This window comes from Cydia strobilella, chromosome Z (assembly GCF_947568885.1).
Source record: "Cydia strobilella chromosome Z, ilCydStro3.1, whole genome shotgun sequence".
Lineage (NCBI taxonomy): Eukaryota > Metazoa > Arthropoda > Insecta > Lepidoptera > Tortricidae > Cydia > Cydia strobilella.
Window position 1 is genome coordinate 37,110,967 of NC_086068.1, and position 24,916 is coordinate 37,135,882.

Consider the following 24,916-nt stretch of genomic DNA (forward strand, 5'->3'; position numbering starts at 1 on the left):
GGGACGCTAACAAACTCCGTCCAGACAAACCTGCTCCGGGCCCGGGCGTGTAGTCGAGATTACTCGTGTACTCCTCCCTTTACCTGCCGCCCCGATATGCTCAACTTGACCCTCCTGCCCGAGACACCGGTGAGCCAATAATACAGGTGGGGAGTGTGGGGCGTGTGCAGTCGAGGATAGGAGTTGACAGGAGTAGAAGAACCAGACCGAATACTAGCATCATGCCCAGTGTAGGGAAGATAGATAAATACTGGTGTAAATATGTACGAATGGATAGTGACTGCGATTGACTTGCGGGCGTTGTTCTGAAGTTAATTGTTCGAGCAGTAATCCCTCGTGATCGCCAGGCTCGTAGTCGGCATCAATCGAAGCCCTTTAATAGTTTTCGAAGGCACTTTGAAAAGACACAGAGTAGTAGTCATTACATTATTATATGGCTTTCACTTGTGAGGCCTCTATCTCTATCTTGAACCTTTTCCATACACACTTGTACCACGTCGAGCACTTGACATCTTGGAGTTGCGAATAGTTTCTTGTTGTCTCGTACTAAGTAGTAGTAGTACCATGGTCACTGATGATGATGATACACAGAATAATGTCCCTTAACAAGTAACACTGTTACGCGTACTGGTACCTTAATAGCACTAGATACCATGAACATTTTAGGTAATGAACATACTAAACTAGATATTTAGCACGGCGTACAGCTCACACTTTAGCACATGAAAACCACAGAAACACATATAGTTGCTTCGAACATAAGGGCAGAGGCGTATTTACATATTTGGCGCCCCGGGCCATTGGGCCTCTGCCGCCCCCCATGACTCATGAAATAAGCACAAAAGCATATTTTTTTCTCAGTGCCTTTCTGCAGAGCTTGGAATCGAACTTATAGCCAATTGTGAGCGAGGCCGACGGCCGAGCTTTGCATAAGGCCGGAGACCCGTAGCGTCCGACAGCGGTGTGCTGCGCTGTGAGGCTGAAAGCCGAACTGCAGAAGAACAGAGCTTTAAGCGCTGGTCATGTCTAAGGGATCCTGGAAGGCTACGAATATGATAAAAGTTTTCTGCGGACCCAAGAGACTTAAAGGGCGAGCTTCAGTGGAGCTGAGCTGGGACAAAAACCTATGGCCAAGACGAGCTCTGCATAGTGCTAAAGTCCCGGATCGTCCAATTGCGGCGCTCTACCGCGCAAAGCCAAAGGTCGAGGTGGGAAAAATCAATGTTTGGGATTGGAACAATGACCACGTTAAATTGACACAAAAGGCCGAGCTCCGCATAAAGAGCGTCCATGCAAGGTCGAAGACCGAGCTGGAGATGGAGGAGAGCAGAGCTATTGGCTTGGAACTTGGAACCAATGTGATCTCGGCTCTCCTGCTACTCGACCTTTGGCGTTCGCTCAAATTAAAACGAAGGCGCGACTTGCTGGAAATTCAGGAATGCTTCGGGTCTTCTGGAAAACGCGACTTCGGGTTTTCAGGGCTCGCAACCTGACCTTTTAGTCCGCCATAATTTTTATGAAGGTCTTTGTTTTAAGGCCAGGTCGCAATTCTTAACCGATTCTCGTGAAATTTTGTGACCAGATTCTATGATTATAGGTAAATAAGTTTTTTTGTCGATCCAGTTTCAGGAATTTTTTTATAATGCGGAAATTGGCATAAAGGACTTAAAAGCGCCAAAGCGTCTATCTATATGGCGCTTGAGACCATTGTGAGTTCACTGTGATAACGACTCAACGAACTAAGTATTTTTCACTTTTACATTTTCTAAGCCTAACGCGAGGTCTACAGCTCACAGAGCCACTAGTAATAACATTGTAAATTGGGTTGTACCTATATATAATAGCGGCTCTGCCTTACGTGGTGCGCTCCCTTCGGCATCCTTTTAGGGTCTTTAGTTCAATACTCTGCTTGCGGTCCGTCTGTATGTTTTTTAACTATACACCTTATGTTTCCCTTCGGGCTCTGCTGTTCAGTATCTCGGTCTCCTGCCTTGCGGTTCAACTTTGAAACAACTAAACATGTCGTGTCGTGTCCGAACTCTAATTTTATTCAATACCACTAGGTGTTATAAGTTCTATCTTTCAATATGATATTTGCGTATATTGATCAGTGTTTTGCTAAGTAATGAACCACTAAATGAATGATGCGAAATTTAGTACCCACTAAAAAAAGCGCTTTGTTTTTTGTGCTAGGCTCCGACTGACCCGTTCGCCAACTCCCTGGTCGCCTCTGAATTCTATACTCAATAATTATAGTGTTAATAGTGTACGGTTTACGGTTGACGTCGGCGTCAGCATCTGGACGCCATGCGCCACATGGTTGGAGAGCCGGCAGTAAAGTTTCGAACCAACGTGATACCGCGATGAGATGCACAATGGTTTCCCATAAAAGTGATGCTAAGTCCGAATTTGATAGTCTGCCACGGCGGAACTGGCCGAAAGTACAAAAAAGATAGCCACTTCCGGTGCGAAAAAGGGGGGGGGGGTCATTTAACCCATCTGATACTGCAATAATAGCTATGGCATCAGTTAGAAATTTACTGGTAGATACAGAAAAGCGAAATCTGCCAGTATGATTCCTGCCGGAAGTGGTGGCATACGCTCTCAAAGGTGACCATCGGGACCCCTAAATTAACCCATCTGATACCAGCATGAAACCAATTCCAGTCGGTAGATATGAACCTTCTCTTCAGGAATATATAAGTCTGCCAGGGCGTTTTCTGCCGAAACACCTTGACATACGAGATTTTGTGGCGCAACATCCGTGGTACCCGTATTTTGGAATTGTACATATTACGGACATTTCAAATACTGCAGGCTTATTAATTTATTACTCTATGCTTATATTTATATATTATTACGTTATTAATAACATATATTTATAATAAATTAAGTTAAAATAAATTAAATAATGTGATTAATATGATTGATAGTCATTGAATTAGCTATATGAATCGTTTGTCTTTGTCTGTCATTTTGACTTATGTATTTGTAAGAAAAGGATAAAACATAATTTAACTAATTCAGGCTCGTAAAGTTTAACGAATAAGGGGGTATTAGTATTCATAGCTAAATCAGGCTTGTAATGCGACATAAAATGATTTTTGGTGGTTTCTTTTACGCTTGAGGCGTTTTTTCACCTATTTGGTGTATCTAATCACTATCTTATGTAGGGGAGAGAGGGGCAAGACGAGTAAGAGGGGGTAGCGGCTTTATATGGCGACACGACTGACCAACCATCAGAATTCCGTTAGTGCATGACGATGCGTCGCCATCACGGCAATCAGTTCGCACAGTGACCGGCTAGACAAATGTTAATTATTTATTTGCAAAAAAACTGTTTTTGCCATATTCCTTGTTATTTTTAGGGTTCCGTACCCAAAGGGTAAAAACGGGACCCTATAACTAAGACTCCGCTGTCTGTCCGTCTGTCACCAGGCTGTATCTCAACAACCGTGATAGCTAGACAGATGAAATTTTCACAGATGATGTATTTCTGTTGCCGCTATAACAACAAACTATAACTAATTGTTTATAACACCTGTATTCATTACCTGTTATGCACAATTGATGAATAAATGATTCTAAAAACATAATAAAATAAATATTTAAGTGGGGTTCCCATACAACAAACGTGACTTTTTTGCCATTTTTTGCGTAATGGTATTATGGTACGGAACCTTACGTGCGCGAGTCCGACTCGCACTTGGCCGGTTTTTGTGTTTTATTTGGTTTGCGTTTGTTTCCTTATTATCACCAGCACATATATACTGTTAATTTATTCCTATGGCCCAGCAATCACGCCAACAGCTAAGGACTTGTTTGGTTTCAAGTACGGTTTATTTTACAAAAAACTTTCGAATTTCATTAGGCACATGGGGCAAGATGGGGTAAATCTTGACGGCCGTAGTTTTAAAGTGATAAACTGATGAAGAATTGCGGATTTGAATTTATTTATTCTTCAACATCAACATCAAACATTTATTCAGCAAATAGGCCACAGGGGCACTTTTACATGTCAATTTTTACAAACAATAAAATTAACCCAACAAACAATAAAATTAACAAGGGAAGATGGGGTACATGTTAGCTGTAAACACATTTTTCGTCTCTCAGACGACTTAAGAAATAAAAGTAAAACAGTTCGTGAGAAGTTATCAGACAATGGACCCAAAAGCCAAAAATTTAAGTTTTGTTTAGGCCCTAAATATAATATTTATATGAATCATTCTTATCTTGTCCCGTAGGGGTTCCCCATCTTACCATACTTGGGGGGCAAGATGGAGAGAAGGCACTTTTGGCCATTTTAATTTATTTTTAATTTAATTATCTAACTAGAGAGTTCCTAGTAAGTGTTGATTATGAAAGACTGATTACCAAAGATAAAAATAAAAATAACAAAAACTTAAAAAAAAGTTTTATTGGACTTGAAACATTAAGTATCCCGTCATGCCCACCTCTCCCCTACATTTCTTGACGTTGACGCAAAACTGACGTAGTTTAACATTCAGGGTGTTGTTTTATAACACTACAAATTGAGATAACTAAGGTCTGTTTTTTTATTCCGTAGACTAAAATGACGTTTCATATGTAAGACATGACATTTCTTAGTACCACATGAAATGTCATTTTAGTCTACGGATTACTGAATAAAAAACAGAATATAATCTATTGGAGTCTTAGTAATAGGGTCCCGTTTTTACCCTTTGGGTACGGAACCCTAAAAATGATTTAAAATGTTCATATTTGGATTATTGGTAAAAATCGTCCTAGACGTTGAAAATCCTGTCTTTTTACACCCGTTTACAATAAGTATGTAATAATAATAATTTTGTTCATTTTGGTAAATAAAGGATATTGTAATTTGAAATTATTGTATTATTTATATATAAGGTGCTAACAAATTAGCTACAGAAATTTTACGAGATGGTTGGTACAACTAGAACAATTAACTTTTAATAGAAATTAAGAAAGTTTCTCATAATTTTTATTTTATTTACCGAACAAAATAAATAAACTATAATTCTATCTAAAAAATAATCATCTTGTATTTAACTGCTTGTTTGTCTTAAATGTCATTGTCAACGTGTCATTTGATTTATCAACGTGTTGTTTGTCTTAAATGTCATTGTCAACGTGTCATTTGATTTATCAACGTGAAGTGGCCAGTTAAGTTTTATATTTAAAAGAGGTTTTAGAATCTGTTCAATGAGGTCTCCTTTAATTATCTCATTAACAGAGTTTTTTTTACAAAGCAAATTTGTTTTCCAATTTTCTCAAAATAACATCATAAAACCTATAATGTTTCATACTTACATATACTTCAGGAGCCGATTACTATCAACTGTAAAGATATCGGTAGCTAATTTGTTAGCACCTTTATCAGGCAAACAAAGAAGTACAAAGCCATAAGCAGGTATTAAATTAATGCCCAAATTATATGGTGTATATTAATAAATTTGAAATATATGTTATTAATGACATAAAAATATACAAATATAAGCATTAGGTAATAAATCATAAGCCTGCAATAATTAAAATGTCAATCTGTACAATTCCAAAATACGGGTACCACGGATGTTGCTTACATAATCTCGTATGTCAAGGTGTTTCGGCAGAAAGCGCCCTGGCAGACTTATATATTCCTGAAGAGAAGGTTCATATCTACCGACTGGAATTGGTTTCATGCTGGTATCAGATGGGTTAATTTAGGGGTCCCGATGGTCACCTTTGAGAGCGTATGCCAACCACTTCCGGCAGGAATCATACTGGCAGATTTCGCTTTTCTGTATCTACCAGTAAATTTCTAACTGATGCCATAGCTATTATTGCAGTATCAGATGGGTTAAATGACCCCCCCCCCCCCTTTTTCGCACCGGAAGTGGCTATCTTTTTTGTACTTTCGGCCAGTTCCGCCGTGACAGACTATCAAATTCGGACTTACCATCACTTTTATGGGAAACCATTGTGCATCTCATCGCGGTATCACGTTGGTTCGAAACTTTACTGCCGGCTCTTCTACCACTCTGGCAATGTTAAAAAATCGAGAAACTACTAACCAAACGCCAGCTCAGCCGCAAAGTACTGTGCACTCTCAGCTAGAAAATCCAGTACTAGAAATACCCATTACAGAAAAACAAATAAATATTTTTGATAACCAGCTTTTCTTGAATTTTGTCTATCACTCCCCGACGAAACCAAAGTTAATCAAAAATTTTCCAACCAAAAGTAAAATACTAGCTCAAATAAATAAAAACAATATCCAAGCCGATATAATTAAGCTATTTAAAGAATCTATAAAACCTCAAATTAAATATGGCATTTTCTTACCCAACGAATTCATTCCAATCGTTTCCTCAATACTACAAAGCACCTTCGAAAATTCAGCATATAACCTAACTTTCTGCAAAACCCACGTCCAGGACGTAACTGATCGTGAAAAGCAAATCGAAATCATACAAAGGCAGACACACCAGTGATCTTATGAGGTATTTTTTTTTCGTTGAATGAATTGTATGCACTTACACCAACGCACCTCACGTTCCACGCGGCGCGGCGTAATCACTGATAAGTGCCATAGACCCTACTGGCGCTTTAGTCCTTTATGCCAATTTCTGCCTTTTTGAACTTTTCAAAAAAAAACGAAGCCACAGAATAATTCTATCGAACTAACGACTGCTTACAAATTTTCACGAGAATCAGTTGAGAAATGAGATCTGCAAAGGAGAACATTTTTGCCCACGCTGAAACGGAGACCTTCGCTGACGCTCGGTAAATAATTGTTCAGATACACTTATAAAAAATGTTGTCCTTGTTGGAATTTTATACCGGTAGTACCGATACCGTACGTAGGTATAGTTCTGTTTTACTTACAAAACGAACCGGTATCGATAAATATAATAGATACCGGTTGCTTATACCATAACGAAATCTGTCACTGCTTTTTACTATTGATGTGTGGAAAAGCTCGAAACATTTCGGATACTTAATTATTTTATTTAGCTTTTTATTTACGGTTATGTTCCGATTAGTATGAAAAATTTATATAACACTTGATATATAAACATAACACAAACCAGGCCTCAGCGATAGGTGCTTATTATATACTTAATATATTGACCTGCTTCATCTCTGTCTCCAAAGCCGCAAAAACTCGCTAATAGGTACTAAGTGCTGGTCTTGTCTGCTGCGATATAGTCACGTACAGTGTTTTTTGTAAGGCAACATCCAAGTTTTGCAACCATAGCACAGCATCGGACGTCAAGTCTAATAGAAATAGATCATCCGGGCTATCCGAGTATGCGCGGAGTGGTCACCGCTGGATGATGTGCTCCATGGTCTGGTACTCGATGCAGCAGTCGCATAGCGCGGAGTCACTCCAACCAACCCCACTTATGCCGGAAGAAGTTGCATCGCCCGAAGAAGAAGTTGTATTGCCGTTAAACTGTTTCTTGATTTTTAAAGATTTTAAGAAAAGCACGTAGGTAACCAGACGGAACGAACGGCAACAAACTAGGTGTAGAGACTGTGACTTTCACGCATTAAACGGATTGCATAACGCTTCGTATTATTAATTGGTAAAAATTATTTTAAGATAAAATTTAAAATTATAAAATTTCTAAACATAACTAAAACATTACAATTGTCATCAAAATTCATTGACGTAGAAAAGTCATATGCGTTTTTAAAATGACACAAATTATTAATACCAGCATAATGAAAATAATCCCAATCAGTAAAAACGGCTCTTTAACCTTTTTTTATTTTAAGCGGGTTTTGAAGGAACGAATTAAGTAAATTCGATTGTAATGGTATTGTTTTAGGATAGTTTACTGCGGATTTCGACCGGTATGACCCGTAAATAACAACAAATCAAATTTAAAATGTGACTAGAGCTCCACGTGATGCATTTTATTTACCCTATTTTTTGAAATACTAATTATCTACTGGTATACTTTTTCGTATGCGTATATGATTTAATGAAAATGGCCCAAAAATATTATTGCCGATATTTGTATGTCAACATTTGTATGGCTACTTTGACCGTACAAATGTCGAATGTGACATAAAAATGTCGACACAGTGCCATACAAATATCGGAAAGGTGCCATACAAATGTCGTCAGGGTCTTACAAATGCCACAAAAATAAACAATAGTGCCAAACATATTTTGGTACTGCTATAAAATTAATTTACAATCGGTTCTATCGCGAATTTATTTTGTTACCTTTATTTACTGACGTTTCGACACAGGTTTCACTGGTCGTGGTCGCGGCTAACTGACGTCCCAGCAAAATGTCAAAACAGAGATTTGTGTGACTACCCGACGAAAAGTGACACGATTGTAAATGTGATTTAATATGTGTTCAAACAGCGAAAGTTTTAAATGTTATACTGACATTAAATCTCGAAAAAATACTATACTATACATGTCAAACGCGCCTTACAAATAGCTGAATAGTGCCATACAAATGTCCATATTTAATCGTCCATATCTAGCCAACTATAAAAAGTAGAGTGGTGCCTCCTACAGTATATTTTTTGTTATTATAAAACCCTTCCTAAAACAATGATTATAAATTAGATTTTCCAAAAATAAAAAAATGCCATCGAAAAAACACCCTTCAAAAATGGACCCTTTTAAGTTTTAAGTTATTTCGAAGTTGTTGTTATTATCTCAAAAAAAACCGGCCAAGTGCGAGTCGGACTCGCGCATGAAGGGTTCCGTACCATTACGGAAAAAACAGCAAAAAAATCACGTTTGTTGTATAGGAGCCCCATTTAAATATTTATATTATTCTGTTTTTAGTATTTGTTGTTATAGCGGCAACAGAAATACATCATCTGTAAAAATTTCAACTGTCTAGCTATCACGGTTCATGAGATACAGCCTGGTGACAGACAGACGGACAGCGGAGTCTTAGTAATAGGGTCCCGTTTTTACCCTTTGGATACGGAACCCTAAAAAAATGTCTAGTATTATTAGATTTCTATTTTTATATAAAATTATAATAGCACATAATTTTGCTGAATACTTTCCCGAGAATATTCTTGAGAGCAATGAGAATTTTACTCTATTAAGTTTAAAATATTGTTTCGAAACCAGGTCGATCTACTAATATCAATAAAACACATATACGACATGCTCGGGAATTTCTTGAGAGTGAAGAGAAAGTTGCCCTTAGAATAATTTGTTCGTTTTCAAACTGTTTTAAATATTTATTAAACACTTATAGAATGATACACAAACAAAAAAAAAACTGAATTTGTACACAAATTTTGTACTTTCTCGGAAATTTCCGCCCGAGAGAATGTTCTCGAGAACATGCCCGCAACATTCTCACGTTCCCGCACTTTCTCGAGAACGGCAAATCACTAGTTGTCCTTATGAGTAAAAATATGAATCGATAATAGTTTGCTAGTTTGGTTATTTAGCTTCCAAAATCACACAACAATTCAATTACTGTCAAAGACAAAATTATATTACGTCTTGTTCAAACGGATTCTATATTTTAATTTTTTGATACTTTTAGTGTCGATTTGTAGAGAATAACAGCAAATAAAAAATATAATGACGTGGGGCGTCGGTACACAGCTTCTTTGTGAACAAATTAACGTATCATTTAATGCAATTATTAAACATTCATTGAACAAATTATATGTGCAAAGTAAGGTCTAAATCGAAAATGTCATATCCCGTCGCCTTAAAGTTTTTTTTAACTTCCATTAAAGGAATAAAGTAAAGATACCATTCGATTCCTTGCATTTTATCCAAAATAAGATTGCATAGCAACTATATGCATAAACGCAATATTTCACCTACAAAATCGCAATTTTACTTATTTTCCATACATTCAAGATGGACTCTCAGTAAACTTGACGTCATAGACCGCGGGCCAGGAACAGATTTCCATGGCCAATCGCCTCCCGGGCGAAAACTCGTATAGTGGTTAACGGCTATGTATGATGAACCCTCGTGAACGTCACTCCGTTGGTGGGTTGAGGAGTGGCAGCAAATAGTCTATAAAAAAATTTAGTCATCGCCTCCCACTTGTAGACCGATAGTGGGACCATATTTTTGACCTTAAAGTTATGATAATTCTAAAGAAGGAAAAGTGATGCTTATATGGCAGGGGACATGTTTTTAAGCATATTTGTAATTTAAGAGGAAAAGTTAGAACGAGCGTTAGGTATAAATTAGGTATTTATATATTTTGATTGATGCTTTTTGAATATTGAATTAAAGTGCAAAGTTTAAGCTTCATCGTTTAAATTATGTATGACTCTTTAAACTGTTACATTTTTTGAAAAAAATTTAACGTGCTTCTTTGTCAAACTAAAATTAGCTTATTATTTTGTCGATATTGAATTAAAGTTTTAAAAATCCACAATAATATCTCTAAACTCTTAAGTTAATAGACAAAGCCGAAAAATTAGAAAAATAGGATTGCTGCTTAAATTTTAATATGCGTTTTTTGTCCTGTAAGGTCCAATATTGAATTAAAGTCTATAAAGATAAGTTTCATACTATAAAATAATATATGCAACCATATTATGAAAAGTAAGAAATTTCTGTGTGTAGCTTCCATTGTTATAGCCAAATCTATTTAAAAAGGCGCGAAATTCATACATACGCCGCGCTGGTCCGTCAAGGTGCCGGCGCGGCACGCGGGAGCCTATCGTAGCATTCGTATCTATCTATACCTATAGGTACCTCGCCCGGTCGCCCCACCCCCCGCTCAGCTTCGTAAGTACTTCGTACTTTTCTTGTCATTCATTAGTTTGTTTACCGTGCACATAAATTAGATGCCGATATTACGTGAAATTAATGTAATTATGACTTCAAAATGAGTACAAAATGTTTGTTATGTGGACTGATTATTTGTAGTTACTTAGTGGTCCGAGAGCTGGTAGACATTTTGGAGTAGGTCCTTGAGGCAAGCTGAAAATGTGCCTGATACTTCTCCTATCATACCCTAACTCAGCACTGGAGGTCTGGCTGCAGGGTAGCGGGGCTAAATCAACCCTTATATTTTTTAAGATTTTTTAGGGCTCCAAAAAAGTTCGTGAGGCAATCTGTAATTTTTACAGGTTGAAGTTAAGTATCTAAATAGTCACAAAAAAATAAGCCTGAACATTTGGTCGGGTCTTTGACCTTGCCAGAAGAGCTAAAAAGTAACGTATGGCACTTACTCATACGTAAAATTAAGTTTGTCTACTATAATAATTGTATGCATTACAAAGTTATTTTTGTAGTACAGTAAATTAAAGACTACTGGGTAGGATGTACAGTCAGCAATACTATTCGCTTAGCACCGTTGCATACAAACTTCTTTACAGGGGTGGTATCTTTTCTCTGCAGCTGACTGTACAATGTGATTGTAACTATGACGATGGTGTATATTTATGATGTATGTTATTTATTGTGTTTTTTGTATGTTACTTAAGGGCTTCTGTTAAGGGAACGAAAATTTGATTATTTAAGCCCTGTAAATATTTTTTTCTGTTTTTTTTTTCTATTTGTTTTTTTTTTAATGTTTATTAAGGGTCCACTGCAGGCGAACGAAAATGTTTATTATTTTGCGCTACGGCACACGGTTTAGGAGATACAGAATTAAAAAGGTTTTTTGTGTTTTTTTTTAAATATATTAATTAAGGGTTTCTTAGTGGAACGAAAATTTGATTATTTTTGCGCTCCGTCGCACGGTTTAGGAGATACAGCCCTCTAAAAAAAATTTTCTTTTTTTTTTCTTTTCTTTTTAAATGTTAATTAAGTTGAACGAAAATATTATTATTTTACGCTACGACGCTATTATTAAATTATGTTAGATTTTGAAATTTTTATATTAAATATATCTACTTATATATAAAGTTGAAGTTTGGTTATTGAATTTTATATTATATAAATATACAAAAAAAGAAATATAGGGCTGTATCTCCTAACCCGTCCGTCGTAGCGCAAAAATAATAAAATTTTCGTTCCCCTTTAAAAACACTTTTAATATACAAAAAACACAATGAAACACAAAAAGAAAAAAAACTCTACACGGCTGTATCTCTTAAGCCGAGCGTCGTAATATTAAAAAAAAAAAATACCAAAAAAGTCTTTATAAGGCTGTATCTCTGAACCGTGGGTCGTAGAGTAAAATAATAAAATTTTTTTTCAACTTAATTAACATTTAAAAAGAAAAGAAAAAAAAAACAGAATTTTTTTTTTTAGAGGGCTGTATCTCCTAAACCGTGCGTTGTAGCGCAAAAATAATCTAATTTTCGTTCCCCTTTGAGAAACCCCTAAGTAACATACAGAAAACACAATGAAAAACTAAAAAGAAAAACAAAGAAAAAATCTTTATAGGGTTGTATCTCCTAAACCGTGCGACGGAGCGCAAAATAATCAAATTTTCATTTCACTAAGAATCCCTTAAGTAATATATTTAAAAAAAACACAGAAAATCTTTATAAGGCTGTATCTCCTAAACCGTGCATCGTAGCGCAAAATAATAAAATTTTCGTTCCATTGCAGTGGACCCTTAGTTAACATTAAAAAAAAGAAAAAAAAAACAGAAATAGTACATTTCGATGCTAGTGCGGAAAGTATGTCATACTTTACATACTTTCGAAGAATGACATTTCCGCACGTGTATCGAACGACGTTTTTTAATACCGTTGCGAAAAACAACAAGTAAGGAATTCGAAACTTTTATATTATTAATTCTGTGACATTATTGACATTAGACTTATATTGACCGGGATATAGACCGTGATTACCTTTTGTATTATTTGTGAGCTCCCGATATTTCAAAACAACCGTGAATCATTCAAAACTCTAATTATTGACATTGACATTATGAAGAGGTGTTTTTATAGCTTTTATTCGACTAGAATGGATTTTGTTATTATTATTGAACCCACTACATACAACATTATACACATTGTATTGTTTTACAAATATAAAACATTGTACTATTATTACCTAAATATCGTTATTAACGATTATTTCAACACTCAATACTCAGTAATCAACATAAAAACCTACTGTTAAAGTAAGAATACGAAAAATATACATATTTCATATTTTATTACTTACCTCTTCATCATTATAACACGTCTATTTTTTTATATATTGAATAATGAAAAACCGTTCTTAATAAGTTGTCTGAATAGAACGGAACGCCTGTCAAAGGAGAGGCGTTTTTTATTTCTGCTTTAAATTTCCAAAGGCAACATTCGATATTGTTTTTATAAATGTACGATACACAAATAATCGTAATTAACGATATTTGGGTAATAATAGTACAATGTTTTATATGTACAATTGTCTTATAGAACATGCATTTAAAAAAAAAACTTTCATTAAAGTGGGTTCAATAATAATAACACCCAGCTAAAAAAACACCTCTTCATAATGTCAATGTCAATGATGTCACAGAATTAATAATATAAAAGTTTCGAATTCCTTACTTGTTGTTTTTCTTATTTTTTCGCAACTGTATTGAAAAACGTCGTTCGATACACGTGCGGAAATGTCTAATAATGACACACTTTCCGCACTAGCATCGAAATGTCCTATGACAGGGCTGTATCTCGTAAACCGTGCGTTGTAGCGCAAAACTAATCTAATTTTCGTTCCCCTTTGAGAAACCCGTAAGTAACATTCAAAAAACATAATCGAACAACAAAGAAGAAAACAAAAAAATAAAAAATCTTTATAGGGTTGTATCTCCTAAACCGTGCGTTGTAGCGCAAAAATAATCTAATTTTCGTTCCCCTTTGAAAAGCCCCTAAGTAACATACAAAACACACAATGAAAAACTAAAAAGAAAACAAACAAAGAAAAAAAGGTTTATAGGGTTGTATCTCCTAAACCGTGCGTCGGAGCGAAGAGCAAAAATAATTAAATTTTCGTTCCACTTTAAGAAACCCTTATTAATATTTAAAAGATACAACCCTATAAAGATGTTTTAATTTTTTGTTTTCTTTTTTGTTTTTCATTGTATTTTTTGAATGTTACTTACGGGTTTCTCAAACGAGAACGAAAATTAGATTATTTTTGCGCTTCAACGCATGGTTTAGGAGAGACAGCCCTGTAAAGATATTTTTCTGTTTTTTTTTTGTTTTTTTTTTTATGTTAACTAAGGGTCCACTGCAATGGAACGAAAATTTTATTATTTTGCGCTACGATGCACGGTTTAGGAAATACAGCCTTATAAAGATATTTTTTTTAAATATAAATTAAGGGTTTCTTAAAGTGGAATGAAATTTTGATTATTATTGCGCTACGACGCACGGTTTAGGAGTTACAGCCGTGTAAATATTTTTTTCGTTTTTTTTTGTTTTTTCTCATATTAAAAAAGGGTTTCTTAGAGGCAAAGAGGATATAATAAGATAGAGTGGTACTGTCATAGTAAATTTTGTAACCGCTTTAAATTCACTGCCATCTATCGACATACTTTAAAACTAAAAATGAAGATTTATAAAAATACGTTAAAATGTATTTAAATATGGATAAATGATTTTTTATTTGCATTAATTATTTTTATATGATTTTGACCCATGTTCTTTCACTGATATGCGTTAAAATTATAAATAACAAACGAAACCGTCAACGCCATCTATACGAGAGTAAGCCAAAACTAGTGGCGCCCTCTGATCGAGAATCAAATTTTCGTGATTTTCGAGGCACGTTTTTTCCTTAGACTGTATCCATCTATTACGGAGTTATATCTATCTTTTTTAGAGGGGAACGAACATTTTACTTTTTTTGCGCTCCGACGCACGGTTTAGGAGATACAGCCCTATAAAAAGATTGTTTTCTTTGTTTTTTCTTTTATGTTTTCATTGTGTTTTTTGTACGTTACTTAGGGGCTTCTGATAGGGGAACGAAAATTTGATTATTTTTGCGCTATAACGAAGGGTTTAGGAGATACAGCCCTGTAAATATTTTTTCTGTTTTTTTTTCTTTGTTTTTTTTTTAAATGTTTATTAAGGGTCCACTGCAGGCGGACGAAAATGTTATTATTTTGCGCTACGGCGCACGGTTTAGGAGATTAAGCCTTACACGGATTTTTTGTGTTTTTTATATACCTATATTAATTAAGGGTTTCTTAAAGTAGAACGAAAATTTGATTATTTTTGCGCTCCGTCGCACGATTTTTGCTCTACAACGCACTGTTTAGGAGATACAGCCCTCTAAAGAATTTTCTTTCCTTTTGTCTTTTTTTTTAATGTTAATTAAGGGTCCACTGCAGTTGAACGAAAATTTTATTATTTTGCGCTACGACGCACGGTTTAGGAGATACAGCCGTGTAAAGATTTTTTTTCTTTTTGTGTTTCATTGTACGACCGGTCTGGCCTAGTGGGTGACCCTGCCTGTGAAGCCGATGGTCCTGGGTTCGAATTCCGGTAAGGGCATTTATTTGTGTGATGAACACAGATATTTGTTCCTGAGTCATGGGTGTTTTCTATGTATTTGTATATTATATATATCGTTGTCTGAGTACCCATAACACAAGCCTTCTTGAGCTTACTGTGGGACTGTCAATCTGTGTAAGAATGTCCTATAATATTCATTTATTTATTTATTGTGTTTTTTGTATATTGAAAGAGGGGAACGAATTTTTTTTTATTTTTGCGCTGCGACGGACGGTTTAGGAGATACAGCCCTATATATATTTTTTTGTTTATTGTTGTTTTTTTTGTATGTTATATAATATAAAATTCCATAACCAAAATTCAAATTTTTATATAAGTAGATATACTCAATATAAAAATTTCAAAATCTAACATAACTTTTAATAGAAATGTCCTCATACATCATAAATATACACCATCCTCATAGTTACAATCACATTGTACAGTTAGCTGCAGAGAAAAGATACCACCCCTGTATAGGTTTGTATGCAAAGGTGCTAAGCGAATAGTATTGCTGACTGTACATCCTACCTAGTGGTCTTTAATTTACTACAAAAATAACTTTGTAATGCATACACTTTGTTTAGTAGACAAACATAATTTTGCGTGCAAAAATAACTGCGATGCATACGCTTTGTATAGTAAACTTAATTTTGTGTGCAAAGATAACTTTGTAATGCATACAATTTGTATAGTAAACAAACTTAATTTTGCGTGCAAGTAAGTGCCATATTTTTTAGATCGCCTGGCAAGGTTAAAGACACGACACGACCAAATGTTCTGGTTTATTATTTTTATGACTATTTAGATACTTAATTTTAACCTGTTAAAAATACAGATTGCTTTAAGAACATTTTTTTGAATTTTGTGAAATATTATTTTGCACGCGTCTAGCAAGGTTAGGTTACCCGCTAGCCCGTTGATCTATATACCGTTGATCTACCTATATATCACTACCGTTTGATCGCTGCCTCGGCGGCGCACAGCGCGGCGCGCGCAACCATGCCGCGCGTTTGAAATGTAACGTAAATATAAGCACGGAATGCATACGTATCAGTATTTAGTGACGCACAAATTTTATATTTCTAATCTTTTGTGTGGGAACTAAGATCATTGTCATGACCGTTTAATATTAACTCTACAAACTTTAATTCAATATTGGCTATACTGCTTAACCAGATATCAATATCTAGAGAAGCACATTTCTAATTTTTTACAAGTATAATAAGCTGATCCATAATATCCTAATTTTGCAATATCAGCTACTCTAATTATTTATTTACAAAATAATTCATGTTTTTAAGTTCACCAGAAAGCACATGTTCCAGATTTCTAAAAACCGAATATTGTGTATAAATTAAAGTGGTATTGAATATGTTAAAGTTTTTTGTAACTTTAATTCTATATTTACAAAGTAATAACTTTCTGCTAATAAGCAGAAATTAAAATATTTCAATATATCCGAACGCTCACCCTAAAAATTTCTAACTTTTTACGAAAGTCTTATTTAACATGCTAACAATGACATATCGAAAAAAAAAATTTAATATTATCAAAACCCATTTTTGTTCCACCGCTGGTCTATTGATACTTTGCCAGATGATGGTTTAGATGCTATTGTGAATAAACAAAATCGTCAGCTGATTGTATCGCTGTGGAAAGACCGTCAGCTGGTCACATGAACATGTAAAAAAGAAAATTATTTTCAGTCATCGGCGTCATCGCCTCCCGTGTGATACTTTGTCAGATGATAGTTTAGATGCTATTGTTAATAAAACAAATCGTCAGCCGGTTGTATCGCGGTGGAATGACCGTGTTACGCGTTTCGGTGGCTGCCATTCCTCAACCCACCAACGGAGCGGCAGCTGACGTTCACGAGGGTTCATCATACATAGCCGTTAACCGCTATACGAGTTTTCGCCCGGGAGGCGATGACTGACGAAATTTGCGCCTGACTCGCGGTCTATCACGTTCACATATCGTTTTGTAAGGAGCGTTTCGCGAGTAAAGTACGACTGTCGGACTTTGACTATCATTTCTGAATTTTGTATTGCTTTAATGCCCATGGTTCCATGTACATTTGATCCCAAAAACAAACCTGATCAATTGATACCATTAATAAAAAATTGTCATCTAGCCTATGTTCACTTGGAAATTTTCCAGATTTTTAGTAAATCGTATCGATAATTATTCATTGTATCGACCCTACCCTCATCTCTACTTTAAAATCTGGTGACATTTCAAATAAACCCTGCAAATATAATTTTAAACTCTCTTTTAATTGCAGTTAGGTTCATAATTCCAAAATACGAAAACAAGCCTCGTTTTGAGTGACGATTTTTCCGTAATTTTGTTTATTTAAAAAAAAATGCTTATATTATTATCGACTCTATTTCAAATACCTTAAGATTATCATACAAAGCATGAAGACCAAGATTCGTGGGGTGACGTTTTTTTCCACGTTCGACTTGTAAATCGATTGAAAAATGGATTCATTTGACGTGTAATGAAAAATATTTTTATAAAAATAACATTAGACCAAGAAAAATAACTAAAATTATTTACAAATGGAATGATATACCATCTTTTTCTATGCTTGAAGTGGTTGATCGTTTATTACATGTGCTCACAGCACATGCGGGCATTTTTAGTTACCAGTGATCTCTTGCGAAGCGATTGTGGAAATGAGCAATAATCGATTGTGACATTGTATTTACGTGACTTTTTGCACAGTCGTGCAAGTTTTTTTGGCAGAGGGGTAAGTTATTGAAACCGTCTCCAGTTAATAAATGCTCTAAGCATTTGTTCAACGGACTTGTCAATGAGTTTTTCTTCAATGAAAAGTTCTACTTATGTATATGAATAATCCCACTTGAAAGGTTCTGACTATCATAATAAAATAGTAACAAGATATTCAGGCTGCTGGTAGCATTTTGCCAGATAACCTTGCTGCCGCTTTTACATATTCATCGGTGTGTGTCCAGATTGAATAAAAAGAAAAAGATCATAGAGAAAACACATACCTGGTATTTGTTCTTTGTTGATATCATTTGATGAAGGAACTACCGAGTTGCCATCAATGTTTTTTATTTTTATTTTTTTCTTTCCAAGAGTTTTTTTCTTAACAGGTGGCTTCTTTGCTATAATTCTTTTTACTTGTATCTCAGAAATGGTTTCCTTTAAGGGAGGTTCTGATGTTGGAGCAGTTTCATGTGATAAAGTACCAGGTTCACATTTTATTTCATATTTTATTTCTTCTTTTAAGGCAGTAACCGTAGTTTTGGACTCTTTGTCTGCTGTTGGTAGTTTTTTTCGTTTCTGTCCAATATTGAATATTTCTTTGATGTTTAGCTTTCGCTTCATCTCACGCCTTTCGCTTTTAGAGCCTAGGTAATCACGGGTCGGGTCAAACAGGTGAGTGTGGTACAAGGGGGGAGGCGCGACGGGCGCGGGGGCCGCGGGCGGCGCGTCCAGTGTCGAGGCCAGCGGCCCGGCGACAGCGACGGACGGCGGCGCGGCCCCCGCTGCAAACCGAGGGTAATCCTGATGCCCGTTGGCTTCCTTTAGCTTGTACATTCTCGATAAAGTGCACTTCCATTGAAACCCATCATCGAACATAACTTCATAATGACCTGTTAAAAACAAGAAAAAAAAATAAGAAAGTTAATAATTTTCGCTAAAGGTAATTGTTATGACGTATGAACTTGCTAACTAACTAATTAAAATGTACAAAACGAAAAACAAAATCCAATGTTAACTTAACACCAATTGAATAAAAAATAATGTATAAAAATTATCTCGTGGCTTTACGTTTGTATGTGATCTGATGCCTGAACATTTTTTACATTTCGATCGTCACCTTGGCTACGCCTCCAGATTGTTGGCCCTTCAGCAATATTTTTTTCACATCACCTATTCGAAAAGGGAACTTTTCTTCCCTGCTAGGAGAGATCAAAGTGGCACTTTTCTGTTCAAGGACATTTTGTTGCCAGTATGAAATATTGACACAAAGACATATGAAATTAGTATGCATATAATCGATTACAATTTCTTTATAATCGATTACGTGCATACAATTTTTCTAACTTAGATAATATTTTGTTGTAAATGTGAACAATAAATGTAATTAACGTATTTTAAATTAATTAATATCATATTTAAATTAAGTAATTAGCGTAATATTATAAAGAAACGTAAAAAAACTTTAGTTTAATAATTTAATTTTTATTTTGACATTTTAGGTCTCCTTAAACGCAGCCATACTTGTCTATGCAATTTAAAAAGTCTATATTTAAAAAGTTTTGTACAAATAATTCACAAAGCATTATGCGGTTCTGTATTCTGTATAAATTTGTAAATACTTAGTTTAAATCAATAATAATAGGCCTTTTCATCTGTGTCAGATGTTTTAAGCAGCATCCTGGTAACGACACTAATAATAATAAATATAAGTGATATCAGTCTTCATAGTGTTCTTCCGAAGATTTGGTTCAAAGGGGTAAAAGCTAGTTTGTTATCAGAAATATCTACAAAAATAATGTACTTGATTTTCATTGTATCATTTTACTTGTTTGCTGCTGTTTTTGAAAAGATATTAGGTACATAATTATGAGCTGTAGGTACTTTTAATTTGTCAGTACAGTCACGTCTGAAAATATCGATACGGACAAAGTGCCTGAAGTAATATGTACCTATACTAAGGTCGTGTATACATATTTTTGGCACTTTGTCCGTATCGATCTTTGCTTAAAATAATAATGTTTTGAAACCTAATATATGTATGTAATTTCCTCATAGGTGATGTGAAAAGCAGTATGTGTCACATGGTAGCAAAATTATTTTCACCTTGGGCGTTAACACTTGAATCCCTCACTACGCTCAGGATTCTATGTTAGAATCCCTCGCTACGCTCAGGATTCTATTATAGAATCCTTCGCTTCGTTTAGGATTCAATTGTACGCCCTCGCCGTAAATATGTCATTTTGCTCCCTTGTGGCACAATCTACTATTACACATCACCTATTCGAAAAGGGAACTTTTCTTCCCTGCTAGGAGGGATCAAAGTGGCACTTTTCTGTTCAAGGACATTTTGTTGCCAGTATGAAATATTGACACAAAGACATATGAAATTAGTATGCATATAATCGATTACAATTTCTTTATAAACAATTACGTGCATACAATTTTCTAACTTAAATAATATTTTGTTGTAATTGTAAACAATAAATGTAATTAGCGTATTTTAAATTAATTAATATCATATTTAAATTAAGTAAATTAATTAATTAGCGTAATATTTACAAAGAAACGTAAAAAACATTAGATTAATAATTTAATTTTTATTTTGACATTTTAGGTCTCCTTAAACGCAACTATACTTGTTTATGCAATTTAAAAAGTTTATATTTAAAAAGTTTTGTACAAATATTTCACAAAGCATAATTATGCGGTTTGCGGTTCTGTATTGTGTATAAATTTGTAAATACTTAGTTTAAATCAATAACTTTATAATAATAAATATAAGTGATATCAGTCTTCATAGTGTTCTTCCGAAGATTTGGTTCAAAAGGGTACTAAAGGGGCCCACTGACTATCAGTCCGCCGGACGATATCGGCCTGTCAGTTGTTCGGAACTGTCAACTATTTTTTTCTACTCGTCGAGTATAATCTGTGTATTACAACTTAACATGCAACACTACAACCTTACTCTTTTCAACGTTGGATAGTCTATGGCACTTCCGACTCAAGCATAAGAATTTTATCGATACGGTTTAGTCAATTATAAAAATTTTGAAAATAGAACTTCATACATTTCGATAAAATGTTTCTTGTTTAAGGAGACTCGATTCAATGCAAATCGCATCTGTTTTGTGATTGGTTGGCGAACAAAAACATTTTATTTTATGTTGTAGTAGAAATAATTGCTTCATAAGTCAGAAACGCGCATGTGACACCCTTCATATGGCAACATCCATACCCTACGAAAACCGCTTAGCGTTGCTTGTTAGTCTCCATAGGCTACGGTGGCCAAAATCGAGAAAAAAACTGTCTTAAAACTGAATTTAGCAAGGAGCAGGTACCAGGGCCTCATGAGTTACGAGGAGGTGTCGTTGACCAACCCGCCGGGGGCGCCGGGTCCGGCGGCCGGGGCGCGCGAGGTATCGCGGGCTGCGGCAGCTCGCGTATCTTAGCTTTATACTTTTGGTTTGTTTACAATGAAATGAAATGAAATGAAATGAAATATTTATTTGCTTAAACATGGTAATTACATACAGATGTTATAAATTAATTGATTTAGTATCACATGTTAAGCCAAAAAATGGCATGCAAATTTAAAACTAAATAAGAACTTTTATTACAATTTCAAAATTAATATTGAAAAACAAATTTATTAAAATGATTAATGCAAGTCACATATTTTTTTTTATAACAAATCACATAAAGTTTAATAGTACATACATTCAAGTATATTATTTAATAATCCATTAAGTATTATAATTATATCTAGTCTAGTAAACAGAATCAGTCAGAAAATCGTTTAATGAGTAAAAGCATTTGTCTTTTAGCCATTTGTGTAATCTGGTGGTAAATAATTTGTCAGGTAATTGTCTGATTTCATATGGCAACTTATTGTACACAAGAATACTCATTACATAGCAGTTTTTTTTTAATAAAGAGGTGTTACATAGGGGCATTTGTAGCTTAAATTCATCCCTGGCTCTTAATCTATTGTTAGTAGTAGATGACGGTTTAAAATAAAGTGGAAGTTTCCGTACAATGCACCCTAATTCTAGTATGTACATGTCAAATAAGGTTAGCAGTCCAAGTTTCCTAAACAAAGGTCGGCAAGAGTCTCTCGGCTTAGCTCCGCATACCGCTCTAACACACTTTTTTTGAATCAAGAACGCTTTATTAACATCTGTGCAATTGCCCCATATTGATATGCCATATCTTAACACTGATGCAACATAGCCATGGTAGGCAAGCAATGCTGTTTTTTCTCCAGCTACGGTCCTAAGCTGTTTTAAAGCGTAGACAAACCTATCGAGTTTGTCGCATATTAGTTTTACATGATTTTTCCATGTACAGTGTTGATCTACGATAATGCCTAAAAACTTCATTTCGTTAACTCCCTCAATTATCTGATTCCGACAATGTAGTTCTAAGTCCATTGGTTCCGTTTTGTAGTTCCGAAACTGAATATAACATGTTTTTGATGTATTAGTTTGTAAGTTGTTTCTGTTTAACCATGAGTCTATTGCGTTTATTGTTTCATTCAATTGGTTTGTATAAGAAACTGTTGTGTCATCAGCAGGTATTATAACGGCTATATCGTCAGCAAACAGGGACATCGAGTACTGTGTCTCCTTAGGTAGGTCATTTATGTATAAAAGAAACAACAGTGGACCAAGAATACTTCCCTGAGGGACCCCGTACCCATTGCATCTGTACTCCGATCGATAAGCGGCATTAAGGTTGGAATTGTCAAGTTTATTTAATTCGACACATTGCATACGATTGCTCAGATAACTCTCGATCCAGCTAAGAGCAGGTCCTCTAAGTCCATAATGTTGGCACTTCTGAATCAACAGTTTGTGATCAACAAAGTCGAATGCTTTAGTCATATCAAAAAATGTTACTACTACTGGTATTTTATCATCAATATATTGAGTAATTCTACGAACAAGTGAGTATGATGCATGCGTAGTCGATTTTTGCTTCTGAAACCCATTTTGTTCCGGGGCAATTATGTTGAATTTATTCAAAAATTGGGTAACTCTATTGTGGAACGCTCGTTCGAATATTTTAGAAAAAATCGGAACCAGTGTTATAGGTCGATAATTCCTTACGTCAGTTTTACTACCTTTCTTGTGAATAGGTTTTACTATGGATTTCTTAAGCCGTTCAGGAAAAGTACCTTCAATGAAGGATAGGTTGACTAGATGTTTACTTATATGATTCTATTAGTTGAAAGTATTATTTTTTTGTCTCGTAGAAAAAGTATTGTATACAATAGTGATATAATCAAGCTTTTCAATCTCGTACCTTAACTTAAGCAACTCAGCAAGCTTCGTTGCTTAAACACGGTACTCGACTGAAAAGCTCTCTATTATATCACGATTGTATAAAATACTATTCTAACAGACAGGTCGATATTGTCCGGCGGACTGATAGTCATGGGCCCCTTTAAGAGCTAATTTGTTACCAGAAAGATCTACAAAAATAATGCACTTGATTTTCATTGTATCATTTTAGGTGTTTGCTGCTGTCTTTAAAAATATATTAGGTACATAATTATGAGCTGTAGGTACTTTTAATTTGTCAGTACAGTCACGTCTGAAAATATCGATACGGACAAAGTGCCAGAAGTATGTACCTACCTATACTAAGGTCGTGTATACATATTTTTGGCACTTTGTCCGTATCGATCTTTGCTTAAAATAATAATGTTTTGAAACCTAACATATGTATGTAATTTCCTCATAGGTGATGTGAAAAGCAGTATGTGTCACATGGTAGCAAAATTATTTTCACCTTGGGCGTTAACACTTGAATCCCTCACTACGCTCAGGATTCTATGTTAGAATCCCTCGCTACGCTCAGGATTTTATTATAGAATCCTTCGCTTCGTTTAGGATTCAATTGTACGCCCTCGCCGTAAATATGTCATTTTGCTTCCTTGTGACACAATCTACTATTTCACCACAGCAGCTCACAAAACCTCTGTTTTACTTCAAAGACTGATGAGAAAGTTGCATTTCATCCACATGTATGGCAAAGTAATCTCATGTCAATTTTGAGTTGTTTGCTCATGTTGGCTGATAAAGTGACTTTTAAGGGTCTCCCCAAATATATCGACGCGGAATCGGCTAAAGCCGATAGAATAGTACATTTCGATGCTAGTACGGAAAGTATGTCATTACTTCACGAGTACCGAGATATCTCGGGACGAGTGAAGAATGACATTTCCGCACGTGCATCGAAGGACTTTTTTTAACACAGTTGCGAAAAAATAAGAAAAGCAACAAGTCAGAGCTCGTTCCCACTATGTCGGATGTCGGCGCCGACTTTTAATCGGGTGTCGGCGCCTCTGTTCACACTAGTCGGCTGTCGGGACGATTTTTAATCGGGTGTCGGTGCCTCTGTTCACACTAGTCGGCTGTCGGCCACGACCGCAGCTGATGCCATTTGAGGTTCTCATTTGACGCGCGGGGGGCACAGGGGGTGCGGCGCGGGCGGGGTCGGTCCGACATCCGACATCATGTGAACAGCGCCGCCGACACGATTTTTTTCCGGACGGAGGGCTGACAAAACGCACGATAATTTATGTCGGATCCGACATAAAATCGTTGTCGTTCGTGTGTGAACAGCTTCATATAAAATGTTCTGCCGCTACGACACCCGATTAAAAATCGGACCGACATCCGACATAGTGGGAACGAACTCTAAGGAACGGAATTCGAAACTTTTATATTATTAATTCTGTGACATCATTGACATTGAC

The 24,916-nt window shown here is 35.5% G+C and overlaps 1 protein-coding gene across 1 annotated transcript in view; it reads right to left on the reverse strand.

Annotated features, from left to right (window-relative positions):
• The window catches only part of LOC134754965 (uncharacterized), a 93,887-nt gene that overhangs the window by 49,445 nt on the left and 19,526 nt on the right, over window positions 1–24,916 (reverse strand). Inside the window, exon 5 of the mRNA XM_063691459.1 lies at window positions 18,435–19,043. Within this exon, the coding sequence (XP_063547529.1) occupies window positions 18,435–19,043 (609 nt within the window). The remainder of the gene's footprint in view (window positions 1–18,434; window positions 19,044–24,916) is intronic.